The sequence below is a fragment of the Haliotis rubra genome, unplaced genomic scaffold, assembly GCF_003918875.1.
Source record: "Haliotis rubra isolate DU_JTF1 unplaced genomic scaffold, ASM391887v1 Scf103, whole genome shotgun sequence".
Classification (NCBI taxonomy): domain Eukaryota; kingdom Metazoa; phylum Mollusca; class Gastropoda; order Lepetellida; family Haliotidae; genus Haliotis; species Haliotis rubra.
In genome coordinates, this window is record NW_025764926.1 from 1,817,711 (window position 1) to 1,832,024 (window position 14,314).

Sequence of the window (14,314 nt, forward strand, 5' to 3'; positions counted from 1 at the left end):
CCCTTAAGGGGCGGTAGGGTAGCCTAGTGGTTAAAGTGTTTGCTCATCACGTCGAAGACCTGGGTTCGATTCCCCACATGGGTACAACATATGAAGCCCATTTCGGGTGTCCCCACCATGATATTGCTGGAATATTGCCAAAACGACGTAACACTCACTCACTCACTGCAGTCTCTTAAATCTGAGACCGCCTCCGTGGTGTAGTGGTTAGAGCTTCCACCCGGAGAGCAGAAGGTCGCGAGTTCGATCCCCAACCGCGTCATACCAAAAGATGTTAAAATATGGTACTTGTTGGTCCCTGCCTGGCGCTCGGCATTAGTGGGTACAACAAGGACTGGTTGGCTTGGAGTCAGTATAATGTGTCTGAGTGGGGTATTCATGCTTCACTGCGGCATGGTATCTCAGTGGGCTAGCACTATAAAACCAGCTTAAGTCTGGGCTAGTACAAGCAGCGGCACATACACATACACACGCATGCACATCGTCATATGAGCGAAATATTCTCAAGCCGACTTTAAACCCAATGTCACCTCACCTCACCTCTTAAATCTGATAAACATATTTACACTTGTATGTCCATTTACTAATGTCTGTATGTTGTGTATAGATGTTTATGTAACTGTGAAATTTCAAGAGGGTCATTTTCCCCATGGAGCTGAGAGTGAATTTGAGTGCACTCTGGACCAACTGAGGGGTTAATAATGACTTGTTGAGCATGCTATCGGATGTGCACTTTGTGCATGATGATGATGATGATGATGATGATGATGATGATGATGATGATATGCAATTTACAATGGATATTTTGTACTGGACATAGGGGCCATCAACTCTCAAGTATCCAAGTAATGTCTGACAGGTCAATATCTTGTATACTGTTAGCTACTATCAGCTTCTATAACCCATGAAGATCCAGGTCAACGCTCATGCTGTTGATCACTGGATTGTCTGGTCCAGACTTGATTATTTACAGACTGCTGCCATTCAGCTTGAATATTATTAATATTGTTGCTAAAGAATAACCCAAAAAATCAACTACTACTGCGAACATGCATTCATTACTTCAATCATATACTTCCATGTATGTCATGGTATGTTGAAGCAGTTATTGTATTTTACTGTTCTAAGTGTCCGAACTGTTTGACATGGAATGCTGTAGATTAACTGTAGCTTTTTACCTTTCAGAATAAAAAGTATAGCACAGCAGATTGCCACAGAGCCCCGAGGGCACCTGCACAGGTAAGACAAACATTCATCTTAATTACTTAATTATTTCAAATTACTCTGTCAAATTCATCATATATATTGCTCACATTCTAGTTCCCATAATTAACAAACGGACAAACATAAAGTTAAAATTATTTTTTTCTCATATTCTGAGAAATATTTTACAGGATTCCCAGTAATATGTAAATTCTTAAAGGATGGAATTGTTATATTTGTACTTTAAGTCTTTGTGTATAACATTTCATCCAATTAAAGTGCAGAATCTATGCAGCATATTTTGATGTTGTTCTACATTATTTCCCATTAACCGTTTTTCCCATGTACTTGTGTCATCGTATCTCAATTGCGTAGATCAACGCTCATGCTGTTGATCATTGGATTGTCTGGTCCAGACTTGATTATTTACGGACCGCCACCATGTACATGTACCTGGAATATTGCTGAGTGCAGCGTAAAACTAAACTCACTCACTGGCTCACCATGTTCTTGTATGATCCAGCAAGTACCAGTTTCTGTGGATGAACGACGTGGACACCGCCAACACCATCACCATGTCCTTCCTCAGCACGCCCACCGTCTTTGTCCTTGACCCTGAGAAGCACATGCACTACTTCCCAGAGTCCAGTGTAACAGACTTCACAGTAGCTTCCTTCAAGCAGTTCCTCCAGGATGTGGAGGATGGAAAAATTGAGGTATTTAAATGTGACATCTCTGTTTGATTAATGGAACTATGGGTCAATTTGTGGATCAGGTGGTCAGGTTTGCTGAGGTGGACACAGAGACATAGGGAGGAGGAATGGAGGGAATGAGTGAATGAGGGAGGAAGGCAAGGATAGAGGGAAATAATAAGGGACAAAGGAGAAAGAAATGAGAGAGGGAGAGAGGAATGGCAGTGGGAAGAAAGGAAGAGGGAGATAGGGAGGGACTGAAGGAAGGAGAGAGGGAGGGAGGGATACACAGTAATCAAACATATTTTCATCTGAAAGGATAATCTATAGAATCCATGATATTGTCTTTGAGTCCACTAGTACACATTTAGACTCACCTTCTTCCTGTTACCTGAACACATGGAATAGTTGTAAACCTGAGTGAGAGGGATCTACATATAGACCAGATGTTTGTAGATGACCAAACATAATCCATGATAATTTCAACATCTCGTGACCCATGAAGATCCGGGGTAGAATAGGTCTTCAGCAACCCATTCTTGTCATAAAAGGCTACTATGCTTGTCGTAAAAGGCGACTAACGGGATCGGCAGGTCAGGCTCGCTGACTTGGTTGACACATGTCATCGGTTCCCAATTGCGCAGATCGATGCTCATGCTGTTGATCACTGGATTGTCTAGTCCAGACTCAATTATTTACAGACTGCTGCCATATAGCTGGAATATTGCTGGGTGCGGCGTAAAACTAAACTCACTCACTCACTCAACATAATGTTATGGTCCAGCAGGCTGACACCTGGTGGATGTCTGAATCAGTTAGTTACTGACTGGACATTGTGTATGTTGTTGCAGGGATCTGGAGGGACTGGCTTTCTACAGAGACTCCTGAGACTCGGCTATGACCTGGTGTCTACAGTTGTGGTGAGTATGGACAGTTTCACATGTCACATGACGTTTTTTAACTATTCCAAGAGTGAGAACTCGTAACTCAGCCCTGGTTTATGTGTGTGATGCACTTGAACTTTGAAATGATTCCTGCTTTCTTCCTTGCACACAGTAACTGTTTCCACATTGTTATGTATGTTAAATTTGTTGCATCAGTAACCAAGATGCTGTCTAAAGTCCCTATGTGGAATCTTGTGGACTTGTGTTTGTTCACATGAGTATTGACTTGCCTGTGCATGTGTTTGTGATGGGTGCTGCTCAAAAGGCAGGATACGTTCATCCTTTGGCAAACACCTGGCATTGTCACTATCTGATAGTGATTCTTAAACATACACTAATGATTCATCAGATACAAAAGGGGTGGATCCAGGATTTTGGAGAAGGGGGGTGCACAGAAATGATGAAGTCCAAAGGTTAAAGGGAAATGTTCCTCAGGGAAGTTATTTTGAGGTGGTGCACTTGCGCTTGCACGCACGCACACACGCACACACGCACAGGCACAGGCACACAGATGCACACACTGGTTCCTCCCCTGTACACACAATGGAATCTGCTTTCATATAATTATGGAACTCGGAGGTATTCATACCTTGACTGTGGTGACAAATTGGTAATTTCTGACTTGGGAAAGCAATGACATATTCCCTGTGTACCCCCCAGAGCATCTGGCAGGCGTCCCGCTGGCTGTTCCTGCTGATGTTTGGCCTGCCCACCATCATCATCAGCGTGGTCTGCTACAGTCTGTGCTGCATGGAGCCCATTGACGACGAGATGGCCGAGGATGAGGACGATGATGAGGAGGACTATATGCTGGAGGAAGAGGGAGTAGGTGAGTGCCAGGCAGCATCAGAGTGAGAGAGTATGGTCTTATGCTGCTATTAGCAATATTCCAGCATCATGGGTGGCATCGAACTCATGTCTTAACCACTAGGCTGAATCAGAAGTGTAAACACAATAGAAGTGATAAGAATACAGGTAGGGACGGTTGTGTTGAGAGCATTTCAGGTAAGTTGGCCCAAATAAGTTATGAAACTTTCCGAGTGCTCTGCTCCACTGCTCCAGTGAGTGAGTGAGTTAAGTTTTAGACCGCTTTTAGCAATCTTCCAGCAATAAATGGGGGACATCAGAAATGGTCTTCACACATTGTACCCATGGGGTGATCAAACACAGGTTTTTGACATGACAAGCCAATGCTTTAATCACTAGGCTATCACTGGTCCAAAGCATCCCTTTTGTGTTTTTTTTACCAAACAATGAACTGTGTAAAGATATTTGTATGTGGCTTAAAATCTTTATGGATTGTAATAAATTTTCAGGCGTGTAGCAAGCCAATTTTTTCGTGTAAGCCTGATAGGTTGCAAAGCTATATATTTAGATAGTATTGACGGCTTGCCCAACCTTTTCAGCAACAATCGTGTGTAAGCCCGGGCTTTTTCATACAATGGCAGCTAAGCCCCTGATTTTATGGTTCATATTAGATTTGAAGACATCAGTGTAGATAACTTGGTAACTGTCTGGTAATTATTCTTTGCAGGTGAAATCCAGTATCCTAAAACAGAAGAAGAAAAGAAAATTGACTGAGAGAACTGACTGACAATACTTCAGATAGTAGAGTGACCTGTATGTTTGTGTTATCCTTGGGTCGGGTCAAAAAAGCCATGAAGTTGACACCCGGTGTCAGTGTCATTGTTTGTTTATCTGACATGTTCAAGTACAAACACTGATATGGTTTACAATGCATCGTTAGAAAATCTTCCTTCTTAGAGTAGACTGTAGGGCGGGAGTGACATCAGGCCATGACAAATATGATATGTAGGTTTTACTTGATGCAGAAATGTCCAGTCTGCACATACACAATGGACGCAGAATAAATATATATTGTGTCCGAGGGATGCACAATAATATTCATTTTACCAATTTCTTGACAAAAAATATAAGGTTCCTTTGATTAAAATAATAGCTAAATTTTACGGTTCACTACACAAGGTCATTTCGTTACTTTACTGGACCCTCATATTTCCTATATGGACCGTTGAAATTGGTACGTAAGGATCCACTGGACCCTTGTTTTTGGTCAAAGTTTATGGTTGTTAGTTTTCTATGTTAGTTTTCTATGAAGTGATGTAATATCTTGAATGACAACTTCACATTTCCATGAATGAGATGCAGCAAAACTCCACGATTAATCAACCATCTACATCTTGTCCAACATCCCCTGCAGCAGTACCCAGGAAAAGCTGTGTTAGCGATGGCCAGGCCAGAATAAATTAATGAATACAGTTTCATCCCCATCACCATATGTGTCATCATGAAATGGAATATATCACCCTTGATGGTCGAGGATGGATCTTGTGGTAATAGGATATCATACATGATAAATATACATTTATTCAGGAATGTGTGTTGACTGAGTCTTATTAGTTGAAAACTGGAGATCAGTTGAAAAATTGTTCATATATCATGGCTGGATGTTGCACATATTTGGACATGTCTGTTTTAATCTAAAACCACAAGATCGTAGACTTGCTGTATTGTATATAGACATACATGCATGGGACTAAGTATTTTCTGAAGATGTAGTTATATCTTATACGGGTTTATTGCATATGACATAGAAAGAATTATGTCCTTAAATGGGGACACTGATGACATTCTAATGGATGACAGACAATGATGAAGATGAGCAAATCAGCTAGATTGCATCATCAGGGTATATGCTCACTATATTATGCAGTTGGCGAATATTTTGTAGGTGAAACATGTACAACTCAGGTTAGAGTTGGTCTTCAGTAACCCATGCTTGTTGTAAGAGGCGACTAACGGGAAAGGGTGGTCAGGTTCGCTGACTTGGTTGACACATGTCATCGTATCATAATTGCGTAGATCGATGCTCATGATGTCAATCACTGGATTGTCTGGTCCAGAATTGATTATTTACAGACCGCTGTGATATAGTCGGAATATTGCTGAGTGCAGCGTAAAATAACAAACCAACAAATATTTTGTGGATGACAGCACCATTCTTCAGTCATGTATGTTCAGCGGTTGCATTGCAAGCTTCATCACCTTATCCTTGTAACACAGTAGCCATGGTTACCTCCCAATGTAATGTAAGCATGTAGATGATGGCTCTCAGACTCGAAGACACTGGGAGAAGAGTATGTTACACCATTTTTTGTATCACACAGCTCAACCAGATTGACCAAATATCATATTCATTTGAATTTGGTGTAACTTGAAACCACCAAAACCAAAAATACTTTGTGGAAATTTTGTAAAATCATGTGGAATCTAGACAAAGACACTTGTTTGTTCAGTAAACAATTGAACAGGGTTATGTATATTTTTAATTTCATTAGTTAAATTGGTATTTACTCATAGACTTGCTGACAGAATGTTTCACATGTTCAAAAATATTGAAAGTATCAGCCAAACTGTATATATATATGGTATGTGTTGAGTTTGTAGCTGTTAATCCATACTGAAACTTGTCAGCTGGAACCCTAGAAATTATTTCATAATACTTGTTATGACAGGTGAAGGGGACTATATCGTAGTGTTTTGACTGTATCTTGACAAAACTATTAAATTCATTTTTGAATTTCACAAACTATAAAATCATTTTAGAAAAATACCTTCAAAATGTATAAAGCACTATTTTTTCCTTTGAATTCTAATTTGAATTTTCACCACAAACATTGTTTTGCACACAATGTGTCAAACTGAAAGTACATTTTATAAACAAAAACAATGAAATGGTTATTTACTACTTTTCTGAAAAGTATGTTTAAAAAGAAAGAAATAAAACAAATATCGCCCAAAGTTTGTGAACTGCAGTTCATGAATATTTCTTCAACCAGTGTGTTTAAATTTTGAAATATTTTGAATATTTTTGTGTGAAATAACAAAAGCCCCAAAGGCATAGACTTTGTTAATAATAACAATATCGTTATTAAATGAATACAATGTGTAATAAATTCCTGCTTTATTTTGTGCCAATTTTTCCAACCCCGATAATGACATATTGCATCACTTGTTATGTTTTAGAGGCGAGACAAGATGTTTGATTTGTTTGTGGATGCAGATTGTGTTGAAATAGTTGTAGAAGTTTTGTCGTGAGATGCTGTTAGAGAGTTTGTACATGTGTACAGTGTGTTTAGTAGTTCTAGTCATAGATGAGTGGATTTATCCTAGGAACTTTAAATAAAGGTAATCATCAAGTGATTGGTTGGAGGACCTAAAGTACCATGTGACCTGGTCTGTCATACAGACCCTGAAACAAATGTATCCAAGAAAGCCGATACAAGTAAAAAATACAGTAGAACATGGATATAGCGAACACGGATATAGCGTACAAACGGATATAGCGAACAAATTTAAAAGTCCCGTCAATAGTCCTTTATAATATCATTAAATTATACGCGAATAACGAACTCGTGAGTAGCGAATTAACGGCTATAGGGAACTGATTTACTACCCCCATGACCCAATTAACGACGTGATTAGCGAACTCACTCAGTGTCAGCTCAGCCACTTAGCAGTATACATCAACCTTGTTGGCGGCGAATCAACATTGTTTGATTAAATTATATACATGTATTGTTGAGATTGTTGTGATTGTTAAACATGTTCTAGCTAATGTCTGTGAATGATAAATTCAGAATTTTAATGTTATGTCAATGTACATGTACAAGAATAAAGATTTGTAGCCTCAGCATATACATGTCTCTACATCTCTACAATCCAAGATGGCGGTCAAATGTGAATAACGAACAACGGATATAGCAAACTAAATTTCTTGGTCCCTTGGAGTTCGTTATATCCGTGTTCTACTGTATGTGGCATGTCCAGATTTCCAAACTTTCTGAAAATGAAGAAAGTCACTGGGCCCCTTTTTCATTATATTTTATAATTATTTTTTATGAACAGTTTTTGTTTTCTGTAAAAATATGTTCATTTCAGAGACTAAATGTTAGTCTACATTTGACCTAGATATGTAAAACGGAATCCCTTTCTGCAAGTGATGGCCGTACAATATTTGGATCAAACACAAATCCAAAATAATGAAACAAACAAAAGACAACAATTTTTCAAAGAAAATGTTTTGTGATGCCATTTGTTTTTGTGCCAGAGAGCCAACACCCATTCCATTTTTGAAATGAGTGCTCAATAGCTACATAACTTTTGTTCTGTTTTGTCAACTTTTTGCGATAATGGTTGCCATGTCATTTTACACCCTAGCCATTTGTTCTAATATTGAGTTTGGGGTTGATGTTTTTCATGTTTAATAATCTTTGAGACTGATTGATGTGAATGTGTGAGTTAGCTGTGTTGCTATGGATGTGTTACTAACATGTTAAGCGGCCTTCACACGGTAAACTAAAGTTCCACAACACATGTTGTGAAACTCTAGTTTGAGAGTGTGAACATTCCAACAACGTGACACCAACTCCAATTTCAGAGTTGTCAAACTGTTGTCGAGAAATAAAATCGGTCTCTATTTTCACCAACTTTTCCATCAAACTTTCGGTGTTGGCAAACTCGAGTTTGACGTGTGAAGTGTTGTCAAACAACGAAATTGCCATGTGATGTTTTGGTCAACTCAACCTACAAATGTAAGTGTGAAAATGGGAGTTTGACAACTTTTAAAATTTTAACATGTGTTGTTGAACTTTAGTTTGCCGTGTGAAGGCCGCTTTAGAACATTCAGGTGATGTTGTTATTCAGTGACAATGATATACATGTATGTTACTTGTTACAAGGGTGGTAGACATGCCAGATATTTATACTATGTGTCTTGTTTACCATGACTTCTGTACTGTTTTCATTAGTTTTCTCTTTGATATTGAAATGTATGGGACAAGCCAGTAATTGCAGACATTTTCAGTGCAGTAATGTTGTGAAAATAATTACCTCCTCCAACATCTTGTCATACTTTCTATGACCCTGTGCTTGTATTTTTTTTACCTTTCCTGAAAAACAACAACATGAAAATGCACTTTATATTTCATTCTAAAATTTCTATTTTTTTAATGACCTTCCCAAAATATGTGTTTCTAGTTTTTAAGACCCTCCACTTGAGTATGTCATAAATTTTGGTGACCTCCCTCTGATTTTATTTGGGTGGTGGGGTAGCCTAGTGGTTAAAGTGTTCGCTCGTCATGCTGAAGACCCGGGTTCAATTCTCCACATGGGCACAATGTGTGAAGCCCATTTCTGGTGTCCACCAGCTGTGATATTGCTGGAATATTGCTAAAAGCGGCGTAAAACTAAACTCACTCACTCACTTTCATTTCATCTAATACACCCACCTTAATAACAAATGACCGGTTTCTCAAAAATTGTTTTTTGAAAAAACTTCAATTCACTCAAGTGACTTTATGTTTGATTGGTTGTCATAGATTTATTGTTTGTTCAATGTCCAGTGTTTTTCATAATTTGGTTCATAATTAAGTTTGATAAATAAGGAATAAAACTACATTATGAGGGAGTCATTTTAATTGTTTCTAGTCAGTGAATATTTTCACTTTGCCAAATCAGTGTTACAGGCATAAGACCATCTGTGGAGGTATTTTAATGGTCTAAAAGAACTTCTGTAGGACAGTTGTTTTGAATGTTTGATTTCATAGTTTCCAATTCAAATATGGTCATAAGTTTTAGTGATTAGAGTAAAAAGAATGACTTTGTGGGATTTTTTGTTTATTTTCAGCCGTTTTGAGTGAAAAGTCTGTAACCAATTCAGAAATGTTTGATAAAATGGCTGTGGTCTTTCTGGCCAAATCTAACCAATTTTACTGATAAAGTAGGTCAATTGATAAGGAGATAATTCCTTTACTATGCTTCTTTATTTTCAACAGACTGACAGTAAATAAAGTTTTGAAAAGTGTGATTGCATTTTCATTTCATTTACCTACCATACATGTTGAAAAAACAATGGCATAAAAGGGTAAATCAGAGAATCAGTATGAACACAATGAATTGTTAAAACCGTTGGCAATAGTTTCTGAATAGTGTTTGGTTGCCATTGGTAACTATGACAATGTCTCAGTTGAGTTCGAGGTTCCAATGTTTAACAGATCATGACAGCTTTACTTCATGACATAATCTATGGTAAGTACTATCCATTTAAAGGTCTTACTTACATATTTTGTGCAATAATTGTGATTAGCAGGTGTGAGTCTACATACTTAACAAAGTCTGGAAACCTGATGATTGTGTCCGTCTATGTGGTATATATATTATCATCTACATGTATGTGTGGCTGTTAGAATACATATAATTATATTTTGTTTTAAATAGCTCATTTATTGTATAACTTATGGTAATTTACTGACATCACGTTTCCTGTTGCGGTATTTGGTTTCAGTGTTAGAGAGCTTAGTTTCTGGTTTAATCTTCCCAAACTGTATTTGTGGTCATTTTATAGAGTTAAAAAGTATCTCTGAGACATATTGCTAAAAATGAAATTGTATCACACTGCTTTGCAGAACATTGTGATGTCAGATCTTACTATGATCTCATAGTGACATCACAGTGACATCACTAGCCTCTCTGCCACTGAAGCTGGTTATCTGTACACTTAAGATACCTTTTATTGCTGTTAACAAACTGGAATAAAAATTAATTATGGATGATAAATTGAATCTCACCTTTGCGTCATTAGATTTGCAACATGTCAACACTTGTTGATGTAAGTTATAACTCCTTTGCAATCATTGGAAATTCAAAAATTTTAAACTTGTGTTGATTTTGATTTTAAAGGACATTCGGTTGAGATTGCACTTTTGACTGATTGCCCTGTTCTTTGTTAAATGTAAATGTGGTCAGTTTCTTTAGTCCAGAGTGTAAATTTCAGCGTGTAGATGATGAAGTCAAGGATGACCAGCTAGTTGGTGCTAAATTATCGGTATCCTGCTAATCTTTTTGGTGCTGAATTCAGGAATCAGATCAGATAAACACCATGAGTCCATATTCTACAATGTGATGTTAGTGCTTTGACATATTATCGATTTCAGAGACTGCTTTTTATATATACTGAGGGAAACAAATAAGGGAACACCACTTCATGGCAGTGTTCCTTTATTTATTCTCAGATTTCCTCCCACAGCGCTATTAAAATCTGGTGATGAAAACTGGAAAATATTAAAAGAATGCTTGAATTTTTCTATGTTCCTTTGTTTGTTTCTCTCAGTATATTATGACAGTTGTATCGCTAAGACTGCTTGGTGTATGGTCCATATTCCCAACATAGCCTTGGCCCACTCATACAGATAGTTGTTTCATTGTTGTTTATTACCGGTACATAGGTTCCAGATTCAATTGCTAACAATGCTTTTTTAATAGTTTGTTTATCAGTTATCAGCCAGTCGTGGATTCCCAATGGGTTTTTTGTTTTGCTTCTCGGGCATTGAGTATTCTTGCCCTTTTACCAACAAATATATCAAGTCATGTGACTATAACCTTCTAGCGCCTCACAGGCAGCATGGGTCATCTAGGGTGATAATAATCAGATTCTGATTACAGCGTCCAGTGAGCAACTAGTCAGATGGATACTAGGCGCTATATGAGTGAATTACTACTGTTATTATTGTTATAAGGAAAATGAGCACAGGTACATGTGTTTAGATACAGGAGTTTATAGTTCCCATGAACTTGTCTTGTGTTGGTCATTGTTATCCAAGTCTTATTTGTAATAGTAATAACTGACTCTGTTTGGTAGCCTTGGTTGACAAAGATGAGTCTTTGATAATGCCTGACCTTCATTTATCAGAACCTTTTCTTTGCATTAAAGATTATCATCTGTCTCTTGTTGACTTGGAGGAAACAGGAAGCAAAACAGTTCTAACATGGGTGAAACCCATGCTTGTCTTAAGAGGCGACTAACGGGATTGGGTGGTCAGGCACGCTGACTTGGTTGACACATGTCATTGTATCCCAATTGCATAGATCTATGCTCATGCTGTTGATCACTGGATTGTCTGGTCCAGACTTGATTATTTACAGACTGCCACCATATAGCTGGAATAATGCTGAGTGTGGCGAAAAACTAAACTCACTCACTCACTCACTCACTCTACCATGGGTGACTGGGAAGAACTAAGTATATATCTTCATGTTAATGGATATGATCTGTGTCTATTTAAAAGAGAACCAGGTCTGTTCTCACAGGACTTTTATAATGATTTAGAAACGTTTCATAATATTTTATTTTGTGATGGGTGGATGAATACTTTAGGAGATGTTTCAGTATTTAGACTTCAAGGTGCCCCAGACATTACATTGTTGGTTGATGTTCCTCAGGATAGAACTAATATCATGACTGTGTGTGTGAAAAGTGGATGTGAAGAATGATCTCTTTTAGGGTGAAGGTCCAGTGTTAACATGGGTATCTAGCTTTCTTTAACACCAGGACGTTTCAGCTCTGATCTACATTCATCAGATATAGAGAGTTAGTGGGCGATAAATGTATTGTACCGTACATACAACAGACCATCTTTGTCACATTCATCATATATACTGAGTTAGTGGGAGATAAATGTATTGTACCGTACGTACAACAGACCATCTTTGTCACATTCATCATATATATAGAGTTAATTAGTGGGAGATAAATGTATTGTACCATACAACAGACCATCTTTGTCACTTTCGTCATATATACTGAGTTAGTGGGAGATAAATGTATTGTACCGTACAACAGACCATCTTTGTCACATTCATCATATATACTGAGTTAGTGGGAGATAAATGTATTGTACCGTACGTACAACAGACCATCTTTGTCACATTCATCATATATACTGAGTTAGTGGGAGATAAATGTATTGTACCATACAACAGACCATCTTTGTCACATTCATCATATATACTGAGTTAGTGGGAGATAAATGTATTGTACCGTATAACAGACCATCTTTGTCACATTCATCAGAGTTACTGAGTTAGTGGGAGATAAATGTATTGTACCGTACGTACAACAGACCATCTTTGTCACATTCATCAGATATAGAGAGTTAATTAGTGGGAGATAAATGTATTGAACCGTACAACAGACCATCTTTGTCACATTCATCATATATACTGAGTTAGTGGGAGATAAATGTATTGTACCGTACATACAACAGACCATCTTTGTCACATTCATCATATATACTGAATTAGTGGGAGATAAATGTATTGTACCGTACGTACAACAGACCATCTTTGTCACATTCATCATATATACTGAGTTAGTGGGAGATAAATGTATTGTACCATACAACAGACCATCTTTGTCACATTCATCATATATACTGAATTAGTGGGAGATAAATGTATTGTACCGTACGTACAACAGACCATCTTTGTCACATTCATCAGATATAGAGAGTTAATTAGTGGGAGATAAATGTATTGTACCATACAACAGACCATCTTTGTCACATTCATCAGATATAGAGAGTTAGTGGGAGATGAATGTATTGTACCATACATACAACAGACCATCTTTGTCACATTCATCATATATACTGAGTTAGTGGGAGATAAATGTATTGTACCGTACGTACAACAGACCATCTTTGTCACATTCATCAGAGTTACTGAGTTAGTGGGAGATAAATGTATTGTACCATACAACAGACCATCTTTGTCACATTCATCAGATATAGAGAGTTAGTGGGAGATAAATGTATTGTGCCATACATACAACAGACCATCTTTGTCACATTCATCCTATATACTGAGTTAGTGGGAGATAAATGTATTGTACCGTACGTACAACAGACCATCTTTGTCACATTCATCATATATACTGAGTTAGTGGGAGATAAATGTATTGTACCGTACAACTAACCATCTTTGTCACATTCATCATATATACTGAGTTAGTGGGAGATAAATGTATTGTACCGTACGTACAACAGACCATCTTTGTCACATTCATCCTATATACTGAGTTAATTAGTGGGAGATAAATGTATTGTACCATACAACAGACCATCTTTGTCACATTCATCAGATATAGAGAGTTAGTTAGGGGGAGATAAATGTATTGTACCATACATACAACAGACCATCTTTGTCACATTCATCATATATACTGAGTTAGTGGGAGATAAATGTATTGTACCGTATGTACAACAGACCATCTTTGTCACATTCATCAGATATACTGAGTTAGTAGGAGATAAATGTATTGTACCGTACGTACAACAGACCATCTTTGTCACATTCATCATATATACTGAGTTAGTGGGAGATAAATGTATTGTACCGTACAACAGACCATCTTTGTCACATTCATCATATATACTGAGTTAGTGGGAGATAAATGTATTGTACCGTACAACAGACCATCTTTGTCACATTCATCAGATATAGAGTGTTAGTGGGAGATAAATGTATTGTACTATACAACAGACCATCTTTGTCACATCTGTCAAGTATATTGAATTAGTGACATGTATTATGTCATTGTCACATCGGTGCACTGGA

The 14,314-nt window shown here is 37.6% G+C and overlaps 1 protein-coding gene across 3 annotated transcripts in view; it reads right to left on the reverse strand.

Moving 5' to 3' along the window:
- LOC124272335 overlaps window positions 1-14,314 on the reverse strand; it is a 65,096-nt gene that overhangs the window by 29,105 nt on the left and 21,677 nt on the right. For all 3 annotated transcript variants that reach the window (XM_046707520.1, XM_046707525.1, XM_046707512.1), the window contains one exon: window positions 4,343-4,349. In XM_046707520.1, coding sequence (XP_046563476.1) covers window positions 4,343-4,349 — 7 coding nt within the window. The remainder of the gene's footprint in view (window positions 1-4,342; window positions 4,350-14,314) is intronic.